Source organism: Drosophila willistoni, assembly GCF_018902025.1.
Source record: "Drosophila willistoni isolate 14030-0811.24 chromosome XR unlocalized genomic scaffold, UCI_dwil_1.1 Seg143, whole genome shotgun sequence".
Lineage (NCBI taxonomy): Eukaryota > Metazoa > Arthropoda > Insecta > Diptera > Drosophilidae > Drosophila > Drosophila willistoni.
Genome location: NW_025814056.1, coordinates 1,745,801 through 1,762,912, shown reverse-complemented (window position 1 = coordinate 1,762,912; position 17,112 = coordinate 1,745,801). Strand labels below are relative to the sequence as shown.

Sequence of the window (17,112 nt, the reverse complement as noted above, 5' to 3'; positions counted from 1 at the left end):
GTCTGGTGTTAACGTGGCACGTAAATTTTCGGCTAACGATGCACTTTTCTATGGCAACTCACCTACGTTTTGCGTTCCTGCGTGTTCTCTAGCGTTCCGCCACAATCAAGTGCAATTCATTTTCTGCGACGTCAGCATGGTCTGCAATTTGAGCTAAAACCTTAAAGCCTTGGCGACAATTGTTTGGGCTTTAGACTTCCTTTAAATAGACTTCAAACTACTTTCTATCTCTGTCTCCTTCTGCATTTCCCCTCTTTATGCATAGTCATTCTACTGTGTGACCATTCTTCATCGACTCTTTCTTTTGCTAGTCTTTGGCAATTTTTCATTTCCCATGCCCATGAGCTTCATTTTTCTTTTTCTTTGCTGGTGCTGCTGCTGCTTTGTTGCTCGTCAAGTAAATAATTTATTTTATAAATTCCAAAGTGGGATTAACACTGAAATATGCAGATTTACCAGGCCAAGACCCTGGCCGACAAGCACTCAACTATAGAACGAATAAAAGGGTCAACAGCAAAGCAAATAGAGATCCAACTGGAATCAAAAAAAAAATAAAAAAAGGTCGACTGTCCGTCCGAGTAAACGACCGACAGACCGACCTGTTCGTCAGCCAGATTAGCAGCCTTGCAGTGTTAAGCTTATTTATATTTATATATGTAGTTCAAATGGCAGCAAAGTTTTGCCCATTCTTCTCAATGGTCGCTCTCCTCCTCTTGCTCCTTTAGCCTGCGCTTTTGCCTGCCTGTCAACTTTTCGGCAAATTAAATTGAGTTTGTTTTCTTATAAATGGCAAAACATTTCCAAGCACTTGGTAGAACAATTCAGGGAAATTTGTTTATTTGCATGTTGACAATTATTGAGTTGATGACAAATGTTAGCCAATTGTTGATGATGTATGACCGGTATATGTACATACATATGTATGTAGAAGGGGAGCAAAGACTAGAAAAATTAAAGAATTGTCTATAAATAATTGGTAGCAAATTTAACCAACGAAACTTTGAATATGAAATTAAAAGTTTGACAGAAGAGCATGAAGGGCAGAAGTAATACTAATAAAAGTTAAACTAATAAAAAAAAAAATAATTTTTTCCACAAAGTCGAACGACATTTGAAATAAGACCTCGTCGTGAGCAGCGCTGCTGCCGATTGGACCACCTTATACTTATTTCATCATGATTCGACTCATGATGAAATAACATAAGGTGGTCCCGTCGGCAAGAAACATACACTTAACGTATGCTTGCAATAAGTGCGAGTGAAAGGAATAGTATTCTGAGTGTCTATTGAGGGTGAGCGAGACAGTGATGTGAGTGAGCGAACGTGCACTATAGTGAAGTGTACACTTCGGTAAGGTTCGGCTTCCGATGAGACCACCTTATGTTATTTCATCATGATTCGACCAATGACGTTGGCTGCGGAGCCGATTTATATTGCCTGTAATTTGTGTTCTATTAAAATTTCGGAACCGGTAAATATTTACTTAAGCTACTGGGGCCCAAAACGCACTTAACTACATAAATTTGTTATCAAACGAAAGAGAACAATTTTATTAGTACTACCTCAAGTGCGCCTTTGCGATTTATTTCGTAGTTTTTGTGTAATTAACAAAGTAAAACTTTCTATAGCTAAATATAGCTGTTTCCGAATAAAATATTGTGGCCAAATTTGACGGTAATGATGGAAAGCACGGCAAATGGCGTTGCCAGATACCAAATTTTCTGGAAAAAAATTGGCGCCATATTTAAATTATTGCGGGAAATTCAAATAGATTCAAATTTTTTTCATTTTTTCGAAAGAAGATTCGCCGAAATTTAATAAGGTGTTTTTCTACATACATATGTATTTACCTTAATAAAATATTGAACCCAATTTCAAATTGGGTCACCGAATATCTAATTGGGATGGAACAACGGATAATACTTCTTTTTTTTTTTTTTGTTTTTTAGTACAGTGAAACCTCGATATAACGAATCTGAGGGGGATCGCAAAATTATTCGTTATATCTATTGATTCGCTATAGGTACTGAAATGTAAAACCTTAGTCCTTTCAAGGGACTTAACAAAAAATTCGTTATATTGGGTTTTTCGTTATAACGAAGTTCGTTATATCGAGGTTTCACTGTATATTTAAAATCAATCCAGTCTTGGACAATGATTAAACTCGAGGAAAAACATATAAAACGGGGCATTGGCAAAAGTACACTCAAAAAGCGAAGCAGCAGAAGATTCATCGGGTGGGTCTTCAATACTTTAAAATTTAAAGTTTAAATTTTAAAGTTTAAAAGAAAATATATTGGACAACAAGGGAAAGGCGACTCTATCTATCAAACATGTTCCAATTTCTGCAGATAAAGCTTTATTATTTCTTTTTGAGAATTCCCTAACCAAAAAGCAGTACAACGCCATCCGAATATTAAACCAGAAGCATGGGTGATAAAGTTTACAAAGCGAAGTTTGAATGTAGACCCATCGGAATTTAAGTCACAGAGACTTCAGCACAAGTTCCATTATAAAATATGCTGAACCGTTCTGCAAAAAGGATTACTATCGCCATACATAAAAAAAGGTGCACATTTACAGAGCAAATATACATACCAAATTTGGTGTATCTAGTTAGTATAGTGTTTGAGAAAATCGGTTTTATTTAATTTGTAGGGGCGTGGCAAAAATTTGAAACAAACTCAATAACTGTACATACTACACGAGACTACATACCAAGTTTGGTGGCCTAGCTCTTACAGTCTCCTAGATCTATGTGTTCATACGGACGGACGGACGGGCGGACATGGCCAGATCGTCTCGGCTGTTGATGCTGATCAAGAATATTTATACTTTATGGGGTCGGAAAAGCTTCCTTCTGCCTGTTACATACATGTTAGCGGCTTTAATATCCCATTTCACCCTATGGATGTATGGTATAATCGTAAGCGGTGGAATCGATGGATCGACTGGACATAGCTTATACAAGCAACGATTTCAGGAAAATGTGCCGGATACGCTTGACCAATCGTTATTTGTCACATCAATGATTCCTATAAAATTGTGTTTTAGAATTGATCGGTGAGATTCTGTAGAAAATTAAAAATGGAGTCTGTCAAGGAGACCAAAGAACACATTTTAACGGAACACAATGAATTAAAGGAAGAAATCGAAAATTTAAAATCGCTTAAATTTAATGAATGGGTAGGCAGAAGTATTACTGCTTCATTTGATACGAATACGACGCTAATCGACAGAGAAGTTTTAAATGTGTTAACAGTCACAAACTCGACCCAATCTTGCCCAATATGTGGTGCGACTCCCAAAACTGTTTTAATGACAAGGGATATAAAGGATGAAATATTTAAGCCACTGTACGTACTTACTTGTATTTATCCTCACCAACAATTAAATAGCCAATTAAAACACACAATGGCAATCCATCTTTCTGTTTATCTCCCTTTTCCTTATACAGTATGTCAAGAAACAGTTTACACACATGGAAAAAAATAATTTTTTCACTTTAAATACAAAAATAACTGGGTTTTATTCATTTTAACAAGTTTTTTTGATTGATTATAGCTTAATACTAAATACTTAATTTAATTATGGAAAAACGAAACGAAAATGATTAATACAACTCAAAAGAAACAACAATGTTTGATAGGAAATGATTCGATTCATGTGTTCTAGCAGGTCTTTTATCTGCTCTGATGACGACTGCAGATCTTGGATCTTACAAACTCTTTTTTATATCCTTGCAAAAAGGGTATATTCATTTTGGTCAGAAGTGTGCAACGCATTGAAGGAAGCATATTCGACCATATAAAGTATATATATTCTTGATCGGCACGACGAGACGAGCTCAAATAGCCATGTCCGTACGTCTGAAGCTGAAATTTTGCATGTAGGCTTGTATATACTGCAGGGGTTGTATATCTCGGATTCAGCCGGATCGGATCACTATATCATATAGCTCCCATACAAACGCCAAAGTCACGAACAGTGACTTTTCTCAATAACTTCGTTATTTTCTGAGCTATTATCGTGAAATTAAATATTGGTCAGTTTATTACACATATAAACAACTGTGCCAAATTTGATCAAGATCGGGTGACTATATCATATAGCTCCCATTGGAACAATCGCTCGAAAACAGTGACTTTTGTCAATAACTTCGTTACTTTTAACGCCATTGCTTTCAAATTAAATATATGTTAGTATAATATATCCGTTAATGGCTGTGCCGAATTTGATAAAGATCGGGTGACTATATCATACAGCTCCCATAGGAACGATCGGTGGAAATCAGTGACTTTGATCAATATCTTCGTTATTTCCTATGCTAAGATTGTAGGCCGTTCTTTCGCAAATATTAGCCTTTTTAGATAAAACGTTTTTCCATTTTGATGGCTATAGGTAAGGACAAAGTTACCAAAAAAGTTGCAAGGGTATACAAACTTTGCCGCGGTCGAAGTTAGTCCCGGCCCTCTGGTTTTAACGTAAATTACCTTAAACGTTGGATTATATCGTGTTCTTCGATAATTTCAGCCCCAAATGAAGTCACTTGGAAGCAGACATTGTACTTTTAAGTGTTCGCTAGAAAATGTCATATTTCTAGTGTTTCGCCATTAAGCAGGAAACACAATGGCTCTGTTGGCGGGACCAATAATTACAATTTTACTTTACCACTAAGGCGGCACAAACCAGTCGTTTTACCAGCAAACTTCAATGAGCCACAATGCCACAAACTAATCGATGCAAGCTGTAGTCGATGGTGCAATCATATAGAAAGGCTGCTTGATTCAAATCAATTCTTCCATTTCTTCTTGCACTTTGAAGATTATTCCTATGTTCATCTGTACGATAGGCTCGACGATTTCTCGCTTCTAACCTAACCGTTTCATAGGCTGTGATCTGTGCTCTTGTGTTTGAGAAGCACGAATTAATGCCCTTACTCGTTGAATACTAAAGCGCCGCTCTTCTCGTATAATTTCTCCTTGTTCATCGGATAATCTAGGACGTCGCATAATGATTAGATTGCTAATTGGTTTGGTTTGATAATATGGGTTACTAAACACTGCACAAAACACGATATTCGAATTTCTATTATGTTACTACACAAAACACAGTATACCAATTTTTCCTTTAATTTTTACATTGTATATTACAGAGCACTACAAAGACATTAAAACAACATTTGACTTTATTTAAATTGACTGTTAGAAAACGTTTGTATAGGGAAAAGAAATTCGCTGTTTTAAGGGGTTTTCCGGCAATTATTTATGGTTTTTAAGATGTATTCTCCTATTCGGGGTGGAGACAAATACAACAAATCAAAAACCATGAAAATTGGTTTAGCAGATCTCGAGTTATAAGTGTTGTAACTAACACGACTTTCTTTTATATATATACATAGATTAAAGGGCATCTATGAATTTTAGGTATTCAAATTGCAATTGATGCATTCCCATTGCGGGACGCTACCTATGTACTATGTCTCCTTCCAATTATATATCAAGCAGTTTAGGTTTTCGGACGATGTTTATATGTTATAATTCTCCGATCCAATTTCAACAAATATGCTGCGTTCGGTTAATGGAATACTCAAAGACTAGTTTGCACAGAAGCAGACAAACTTTGACCTATATAATTATAATTGCCTGTCTTAATAAAAACAAAGATTAGAAGGCTAAAAAAATGCGCACTTTTAAATTATTTGGTATTCACATTTATTAGACATTCTTTAGAAATTATTAGATTGCATATTTCTGCTTAAAAAAATCAATAAATAAAAAACCCATTAAATAAAGGTTAGCAACTGAAACCTTGGGTAAAACGACCGATGGTAGTATGTAATGTTAACATCTAACTTGGTGATAATAACACGAAAAGCCACAAAAATTAAAATTCGAGTGAATTCATCCTGAAACAGTAGTTATATGCTAGGAAAATAATACAACTTATGTATAAACATTTTACTGATAGCCTTTCAGCGTTAAGTTGAGGTTAAAGGTCGTGAAAGGTTAACGACATGCAAATATCAACTATCCATTATCTTCCGAAAAATTTGTACATTTCTTTAAAACGTGTAGGTGGGGAAAGACAATTATAATCAACGTAAAAGTTTTTATCATGTTCGGCAGGAAGCATTCACATCACTCTTATGCGAACATCAAAATATCATGTTACTCATTGTTTATCGACATCCATTAGGTTTCTAATGCTTCACAAGAATTCTCATGGAATTGAAAATATTAGACATCAAATTTTGCTTGTCCAAAATCAATTCCTAAAGTTGGAGATATCTTAATTACATTCAGGTACTTTGAAGGTTTTGAATATTTCACATAATATGACCTTCTTTGAACTCTCTTTGAACTATCGCACTTCGCTTTTGCCATATAAATACTTCTTAAGTTAGAAAAAGATTCAGTTCCTTGCTTGGCTCATCATGGTAAGTAACAAAATTTAACCGCAAGAGCAATTATCATGAGAATTCGATTGCAGAAACTTCTTAGGTATTATTGGATATTTGCACTGTGCCTGGCTGTTTTTGCCATCCAGGTAACAAATGCGGATGACGAAAATCCGCAGGAGACTGAAATCGTTGGACTTCAGCAAAGCACAACAACGGAAAGCCTTTGCAATTTATTTCCCCACCTTAATCTAAACTGTAATAAAACTACAACAACTAATACATCAACAACTACGAAGACGACAAATCCTGAAGATAATACATCAACCACAAATAATGCAAAGACCACAACAACCGAAAAGTCTGTAACTACTGATCGTCCCACAACAACAACGAAAACTACTAAATCGACTACCACAAAGAAGCCAAAAACAACGAAATCTACTACAACTAAAAAGCCGAAAACAACAAAATCTACTACAACTAAAAAGCCAAAAACAACGAAATCGACAACCACTAAGAAGCCAACGACAACAGAAACGACAATCACCACAGGAGAAACAACGGAGACAACGCCTACTACTGAAGAGACAACTACGATAACTTCTACATCAGAAACAACAACTCCTGAGGAGTCGACATCAACAACAAATAATGCGGAGACCACAACAACCGAAAAGTCTGTAACTACTGATCGTCCCACAACAACAACGAAAACTACTAAATCGACTACCACAAAGAAGCCAAAAACAACGAAATCTACTACAACTAAAAAGCCGAAAACAACAAAATCTACTACAACTAAAAAGCCAAAAACAACGAAATCGACAACCACTAAGAAGCCAACGACAACAGAAACGACAATCACCACAGGAGAAACAACGGAGACAACGCCTACTACTGAAGAGACAACTACGATAACTTCTACATCAGAAACAACAACTCCTGAGGAGTCGACATCAACAACAAATAATGCGGAGACCACAACAACCGAAAAGTCTGTAACTACTGATCGTCCCACAACAACAACGAAAACTACTAAATCGACTACCACAAAGAAGCCAAAAACAACGAAATCTACTACAACTAAAAAGCCGAAAACAACAAAATCTACTACAACTAAAAAGCCAAAAACAACGAAATCGACAACCACTAAGAAGCCAACGACAACAGAAACGACAATCACCACAGGAGAAACAACGGAGACAACGCCTACTACTGAAGAGACAACTACGATAACTTCTACATCAGAAACAACAACTCCTGAGGAGTCGACATCAACAACAAATAATGCGGAGACCACAACAACCGAAAAGTCTGTAACTACTGATCGTCCCACAACAACAACGAAAACTACTAAATCGACTACCACAAAGAAGCCAAAAACAACGAAATCTACTACAACTAAAAAGCCGAAAACAACGAAATCGACAACCACTAAGAAGCCAACGACAACAGAAACGACAATCACCACAGGAGAAACAACGGAGACAACGCCTACTACTGAAGAGACAACTACGATAACTTCTACATCAGAAACAACAACTCCTGAGGAGTCGACATCAACAACAAATAATGCGGAGACCACAACAACCGAAAAGTCTGTAACTACTGATCGTCCCACAACAACAACGAAAACTACTAAATCGACTACCACAAAGAAGCCAAAAACAACGAAATCTACTACAACTAAAAAGCCGAAAACAACGAAATCGACAACCACTAAGAAGCCAACGACAACAGAAACGACAATCACCACAGGAGAAACAACGGAGACAACGCCTACTACTGAAGAGACAACTACGATAACTTCTACATCAGAAACAACAACTCCTGAGGAGTCGACATCAACAACAAATAATGCGGAGACCACAACAACCGAAAAGTCTGTAACTACTGATCGTCCCACAACAACAACGAAAACTACTAAATCGACTACCACAAAGAAGCCAAAAACAACGAAATCTACTACAACTAAAAAGCCCAAAACAACGAAATCTACTACAACTAAAAAGCCGAAAACAACAAAATCTACTACAACTAAAAAGCCAAAAACAACGAAATCGACAACCACTAAGAAGCCAACGACAACAGAAACGACAATCACCACAGGAGAAACAACGGAGACAACGCCTACTACTGAAGAGACAACTACGATAACTTCTACATCAGAAACAACAACTCCTGAGGAGTCGACATCAACAACAAATAATGCGGAGACCACAACAACCGAAAAGTCTGTAACTACTGATCGTCCCACAACAACAACGAAAACTACTAAATCGACTACCACAAAGAAGCCAAAAACAACGAAATCTACTACAACTAAAAAGCCGAAAACAACAAAATCTACTACAACTAAAAAGCCAAAAACAACGAAATCGACAACCACTAAGAAGCCAACGACAACAGAAACGACAATCACCACAGGAGAAACAACGGAGACAACGCCTACTACTGAAGAGACAACTACGATAACTTCTACATCAGAAACAACAACTCCTGAGGAGTCGACATCAACAACAAATAATGCGGAGACCACAACAACCGAAAAGTCTGTAACTACTGATCGTCCCACAACAACAACGAAAACTACTAAATCGACTACCACAAAGAAGCCAAAAACAACGAAATCTACTACAACTAAAAAGCCGAAAACAACAAAATCTACTACAACTAAAAAGCCAAAAACAACGAAATCTACTACAACTAAAAAGCCGAAAACAACGAAATCGACAACCACTAAGAAGCCAACGACAACAGAAACGACAATCACCACAGGAGAAACAACGGAGACAACGCCTACTACTGAAGAGACAACTACGATAACTTCTACATCAGAAACAACAACTCCTGAGGAGTCGACATCAACAACAAATAATGCGGAGACCACAACAACCGAAAAGTCTGTAACTACTGATCGTCCACAACAACAACGAAAACTACTAAATCGACTACCACAAAGAAGCCAAAAACAACGAAATCTACTACAACTAAAAAGCCGAAAACAACAAAATCTACTACAACTAAAAAGCCAAAAACAACGAAATCTACTACAACTAAAAAGCCGAAAACAACGAAATCGACAACCACTAAGAAGCCAACGACAACAGAAACGACAATCACCACAGGAGAAACAACGGAGACAACGCCTACTACTGAAGAGACAACTACGATATCCTCTACATCAGAAACAACAACTCCTGAGGAGTCGACATCAACAACAAATAATGCGGAGACCACAACAACCGAAAAGTCTGTAACTACTGATCGTCCCACAACAACAACGAAAACTACTAAATCGACTACCACAAAGAAGCCAAAAACAACGAAATCTACTACAACTAAAAAGCCGAAAACAACAAAATCTACTACAACTAAAAAGCCAAAAACAACGAAATCGACAACCACTAAGAAGCCAACGACAACAGAAACGACAATCACCACAGGAGAAACAACGGAGACAACGCCTACTACTGAAGAGACAACTACGATAACTTCTACATCAGAAACAACAACTCCTGAGGAGTCGACATCAACAACAAATAATGCGGAGACCACAACAACCGAAAAGTCTGTAACTACTGATCGTCCCACAACAACAACGAAAACTACTAAATCGACTACCACAAAGAAGCCAAAAACAACGAAATCTACTACAACTAAAAAGCCGAAAACAACAAAATCTACTACAACTAAAAAGCCAAAAACAACGAAATCGACAACCACTAAGAAGCCAACGACAACAGAAACGACAATCACCACAGGAGAAACAACGGAGACAACGCCTACTACTGAAGAGACAACTACGATATCCTCTACATCAGAAACAACAACTCCTGAGGAGTCGACATCAACAACAAATAATGCGGAGACCACAACAACCGAAAAGTCTGTAACTACTGATCGTCCCACAACAACAACGAAAACTACTAAATCGACTACCACAAAGAAGCCAAAAACAACGAAATCTACTACAACTAAAAAGCCGAAAACAACGAAATCTACTACAACTAAAAAGCCGAAAACAACAAAATCTACTACAACTAAAAAGCCAAAAACAACGAAATCGACAACCACTAAGAAGCCAACGACAACAGAAACGACAATCACTACAGGAGAAACAACGGAGACAACGCCTACTACTGAAGAGACAACTACGATAACTTCTACATCAGAAACAACAACTCCTGAGGAGTCGACATCAACAACAAATAATGCGGAGACCACAACAACCGAAAAGTCTGTAACTACTGATCGTCCCACAACAACAACGAAAACTACTAAATCGACTACCACAAAGAAGCCAAAAACAACGAAATCTACTACAACTAAAAAGCCGAAAACAACGAAATCGACAACCACTAAGAAGCCAACGACAACAGAAACGACAATCACCACAGGAGAAACAACGGAGACAACGCCTACTACTGAAGAGACAACTACGATATCCTCTACATCAGAAACAACAACTCCTGAGGAGTCGACATCAACAACAAATAATGCGGAGACCACAACAACCGAAAAGTCTGTAACTACTGATCGTCCCACAACAACAACGAAAACTACTAAATCGACTACCACAAAGAAGCCAAAAACAACGAAATCTACTACAACTAAAAAGCCGAAAACAACGAAATCGACAACCACTAAGAAGCCAACGACAACAGAAACGACAATCACCACAGGAGAAACAACGGAGACAACGCCTACTACTGAAGAGACAACTACGATATCCTCTACATCAGAAACAACAACTCCTGAGGAGTCGACATCAACAACAAATAATGCGGAGACCACAACAACCGAAAAGTCTGTAACTACTGATCGTCCCACAACAACAACGAAAACTACTAAATCGACTACCACAAAGAAGCCAAAAACAACGAAATCTACTACAACTAAAAAGCCGAAAACAACGAAATCGACAACCACTAAGAAGCCAACGACAACAGAAACGACAATCACCACAGGAGAAACAACGGAGACAACGCCTACTACTGAAGAGACAACTACGATATCCTCTACATCAGAAACAACAACTCCTGAGGAGTCGACATCAACAACAAATAATGCGGAGACCACAACAACCGAAAAGTCTGTAACTACTGATCGTCCCACAACAACAACGAAAACTACTAAATCGACTACCACAAAGAAGCCAAAAACAACGAAATCTACTACAACTAAAAAGCCGAAAACAACAAAATCTACTACAACTAAAAAGCCAAAAACAACGAAATCGACAACCACTAAGAAGCCAACGACAACAGAAACGACAATCACCACAGGAGAAACAACGGAGACAACGCCTACTACTGAAGAGACAACTACGATATCCTCTACATCAGAAACAACAACTCCTGAGGAGTCGACATCAACAACAAATAATGCGGAGACCACAACAACCGAAAAGTCTGTAACTACTGATCGTCCCACAACAACAACGAAAACTACTAAATCGACTACCACAAAGAAGCCAAAAACAACGAAATCTACTACAACTAAAAAGCCGAAAACAACAAAATCTACTACAACTAAAAAGCCAAAAACAACGAAATCGACAACCACTAAGAAGCCAACGACAACAGAAACGACAATCACCACAGGAGAAACAACGGAGACAACGCCTACTACTGAAGAGACAACTACGATATCCTCTACATCAGAAACAACAACTCCTGAGGAGTCGACATCAACAACAAATAATGCGGAGACCACAACAACCGAAAAGTCTGTAACTACTGATCGTCCCACAACAACAACGAAAACTACTAAATCGACTACCACAAAGAAGCCAAAAACAACGAAATCTACTACAACTAAAAAGCCGAAAACAACAAAATCTACTACAACTAAAAAGCCAAAAACAACGAAATCTACGACAACGAAAGTGCCGAAAACAACGAAATCTACCACAACCAAAAAGCCAAAAACGACGAAATCAACAACCACTCAGAAGCCAACGAAAACAGAATCGACAACCACGCCCCTAGAAACAACGGAGACAACGACAACAACCAAAGAGCAAACCACAAAATACATAACCACAGAGACAACTTCTAAAGAATCTACAACATCCTCTACAACGGTGACATCTACCACAGAAGAACCAACAACAACACCGGCAACTACTCAGCCAACGAAAACAGCGGAGACGACAACTAAATCTATCCCAACCCAACCGCAGCACTTTCATCATCATCATCATCATCACTATAATCCTGGCGGCCCCTTTTTCCCATTTCCAGATCTTCTTCCTTTGCCACCGCTTCCTGTCATTGATATCCCAACTATTGAAATCGAATTGCCACCACCGCCTCCACCGCCACCTCTACCACCATTTTTCCCCTTTCTGAAAAAATTGGAATAATACAATTTGCTTCTTAAACGTTATAGATTATTAAAAAACAGCATACAACGAAAATATCACTTGACTAGTACTGTTTTCTTGTACATATAAAGATGGATCTCGGTATTACAATAAAGATCTTTTCTTCCGATACTGATTAATAAATGCATGGATTGTATGATTGTATTAACATTCAGTAAAACTACTAAAGTATGAAAAAAATGTGCTAAATAAATGACCATTCATTTTGGTAAATATTTACTTAAGCTTCTCGGGCCCAAAACGCGCTCAAACTAAATATATTTGTTTCCACTTTTTGTCAGAGCAGTCGAATATTCCCTAATGCAATAATTCAGAGTAAAATATTTGGCTGCCAGGGCGGTCAAACAACGCGCCAAATAAAAAATAGCATTTGCCAACACTGAAATCTAGCGTTAGCCGATTTTTTCACTTTTCAACACTGAAATCTCGAGTAGCTTAAGTAAATATTTACCCTCGATTCTATCTCTTTAACTTCACTTTTTGGTAATGTGTCTTTTAATTATGATTCGCAAGCAAAACTCGTGCGTACTTCTGGAAGAGTAGTGGTACTTTGCAGGCAGATGATAGGAATAAAAACCAACGGCACTTACTCTGAAGTTGTTGCTTTGATCTTTTATTTGGTAAATTGCTTTTTGCAAAATTCTTAAAAATAACTGTTTGACAAGAAAAACAAAACAAAAGTTTAATGTGTCTTATCATTATGATAAGCACTGTATTTCAGTAAATTCAATGTAGAATCCCTATATATGAAAAATCGGCAATCGTTTTTGCCAAACCTTGCAACCTTGTCATTCTGATCAAGTTTCAAAGTCAGGTGATTAGTCAGCTGATGCCAGCGACAAAATTCGCGGAAAATTTTTATTCATTTTGAGCGCTTGGCAAACTCACACACAAAAAATAAGTATTGTAAGAAATGGATTTCGGAGACCAGGGTATGTTTGTACATATGTAGAATGAATAAATTGTTAAATTTATTATATGTTATACATGTACATAAACAGACGGATGAGTGGGATATGCATGCGTACCTAAAGTTACTTACATTTTGACAACGTCACAGATCAGTCGCATTTATTGTTAATTAGCTATGTATAAGTACACTCTAACCGAATAAAGATTTATACAGTCCACTCATTTCGAAACAGTTCGTCTTAAGTGAAGTAAAAACTAAGCTTCAGCGTGTTTCTGCGATGTAAAATGTATGTGAAACTAAAGTTATTAAATGTTAGTAATAATCCTGTTAGCGCTTGTTGCGGTATTTTAAACATGTAGATCACATTGAGTTCCGTCATCCAATACTGCTGGACTTATGGATTGACATGAGCCGCAACTCTGCCGTTCTTTCAAACTGGATATATGGCCAATTCAGGGAATGTTCGCTAACCAATGAAAAGCTTCCTTCTACCTGTTACATACATTTTGGCGACTTTAATATACCATTTCACCCTATGGGTGTATGGTATAATAATGAAACAGGGCACCGTTTTTAAAGAAAACTAGCTGCCGATGTTGCAATGAACACTAAGAACAATACCAAACTTGCAATTCGTGCTGCAACAAAGTCAGCCAGAAATTCAAATGCAATATCGTTCATTCGTACTTAAAAATTTTAGCATTTCTGAATGCGAGGCTACTAAAGCTAAAAGAAAGCTCGGTATTGTAGAATGGAATGCTTTGGAATTGTTGCTGGGCAATTCTATAAGCAAGCGATTATATATGCAATTCGTCAAATAAGCGTACAGAATAATTGTGACATATGTATACCCAAGCTACCAAAATGACCAGGAAGCCAAATTTCACTTGAGACCTACGGGAAAAACTGTTGCAGAAACTATGACAAAGGTTGCCTTGCAAGATTCGTTAAACCAGACTGAAATCAAAATGGAATTCTTGAATGAAACAAAAGATAATATTCTTGCAGAAACAAAAGATTTGGACACTGAAATAAAAAACTTGACTCCTTGTGTAGTAACAACTTCAAATGAAATGAAGATCATTGTCTCATATGGCCTTCACATAACTCTGATAGATGGGAACGTTTTAACGGTCACAAAATCTAGCCAATTGTGTTCAATATGTGGTGCAGGCCCAAAACAAAATTTTCTTAAGCCAAACCCTCGGCATCTTCAATATGGAATAAGTCGACTTTTCGCTTGAGTAAGCATTTTTCAATTCCTGCTTAAAATATCAAACAGATTGGGGTTAGATGCGAAAATAACAAATTATAAATGAATGAAAAACCAGAGGGCCGGAACTAACTTCGACCGCGTCAAAGTTTGTATACCCTTGCAACTTTTTTGGTAACTCTTTCCTTACCTATAGCCATCAAAGTGGAAAAACGTTTTATCGAAAAAGGCGAAAGAACGGCCTACAATCTTAGCATAGCTTAATAAGATATTGATCAAAGTCACTGTTTTCGACCGATCGTTCCTATGGGAGCTATATGATATAGTCACCCGATCTTTATCAAATTTGGCACTGTTATTAACAGATATATAAAACTGACATTTAATTTGAAAATAATAGCGTCAAAAGTGACGAAGTTATTTTTAAAAGTCTCTGTTTTTCACCAATCGTTCCTATAACGAAGTTATTGAGACGGGTACATGTCATAACGCCCAGTGTCATAAGGCCCATGGGCTTTATGTCGCAAAAATGTGTGTCTTAGCGCCCATGGGCGCTAAGACACTTTTAAATGTGAACTAGCGCCCACTCCAAAAACGAAATAGCGCCCGAGGGCGCTACGACACAATTGAAGAATATTCAATAAAATATTTAAAAAATGTAATTGTTTGCCCTTTAATCGTGTCATAACGCCCATAAAAAAGTGAAATAAAGCCCGGCGTGCTTTATGTCACATTTAAAAGTGTCATTGCGCCCGTGGGCTTTATGTCGCAAAATGTGTGTCATAAGGCCCAAGGGCCTTATGACACTGGGCGTTATGACATGTACCCTATTGAGACAACTCCTTGTTCGTGACTTTGTCGTTTGTATCGGAGCTAATAGTCATCAATTTTAAAAACGTCCACTGTTGTTTTTATGTTACTGATAAATGTTCGTGGGCCAACATCATTTGAATCACTACAAACTGTTAATGGAATAGTGTTCCCCCCCATTTCGTGCAGCATGTGAAGAGCTGAATTTGCTGGAAAATGACACTCATTGGGACACGACAATCGCTAAATCAATTATTTCTGCATCTCCAAGTCAGATACGCACATTAGTTTTGCTATCATTATTTCGACATGCTTCCTATCGAACCCACACGACTATAAATACAAAGATAATGTCAGAAGACATTTTACATCAAATTCCTGTCAGCTCAAGAAATCCCGATTTTAGGCTTTGCTCTTGATCGCAGAATTGTGTTACCTTACGTGCGGCAGTTTGTTAGTTTGGTTAGGATTGTCAGCGCCGGATCGCGGAATGAATGACGACTGTGTAACAAACGAAGAAGAAGCCACTTATTACCCAACCAAATTTTTAAACTCCCTGGATGTTCCGGATTTACCACAGCACAATTTATAACCGAAGGTTGGCTCGGTAGTCATAATCCTTAGAAATTTAAGCCAACCAAAATTGTGCGATGGAACGCGTTTGGTGATAAGAAATCTGATGACCAATGTGATTCACGCGGCAATAAGGAAAATAAAGGAAAATTTAAAGATAGGAAGTTCTTATTCCAAGGATTCCGATGATCCCAACGGATATGCCCTTTGAGTTAAAACGAATTCAATTTCCGATTCGTCAACAAATCACAGGGCCAATCCTTGACTATTTGTGGCCTCAATCTAGAAAATTCATGTATTTCTCATGGTCAATTGTATCCGCTTTATTTGTTCTTGCGCCTGACCAAAAAACAAAGAATGTCGATTACCACAAGGTGCTTGAGTATATAAAAAAAATATATACAAATTTTTCTTCACTGTTTAATCCTAAAACGAAATGTTACAAAAAACGAAGCCATTAGTGGCGTAACGAAGTTTGCCGGTTTTGCTAGTAACATATAAATAGGAAACTTTAAATCACTTGCATCCAGCTGTTCTAGAGTAAGATAGTGCGCCGGCCTATAAGCTCTCAAAATGGGCGATTAGCTCGTCGCGTCTTTCGCTTCGGTTGGCTCTTGCAATGCTCTCAGTAAATATAAGTTAAGGAGAAGCTTCTTTTTTCTCGGAGAAGAAGTTTCCAAAATTCTAAATTCATGGTTACAGACTTCAGAGTAAGCGGGAACCGTCTTTAGTTATATTATACATACATCTATACCTATGTATATAAAAAAATGAAACACGTTTTTATTGGTCACGGCATCACGCCTGAA

At 37.5% G+C, this 17,112-nt stretch overlaps 1 protein-coding gene across 1 annotated transcript in view; it reads left to right on the top strand.

The window, feature by feature from the left end:
- LOC26529044 (mucin-2) overlaps positions 1-12,773 on the top strand; it is a 41,316-nt gene extending 28,543 nt beyond the window's left edge. The window contains exons 2-3 of the mRNA XM_047011896.1: positions 6,493-9,309; positions 9,468-12,773. Of these exons, the coding sequence (XP_046867852.1) occupies positions 6,493-9,309; positions 9,468-12,773 (6,123 nt within the window). The remainder of the gene's footprint in view (positions 1-6,492; positions 9,310-9,467) is intronic.
- The last annotated feature ends 4,339 nt before the right edge of the window (positions 12,774-17,112 follow it).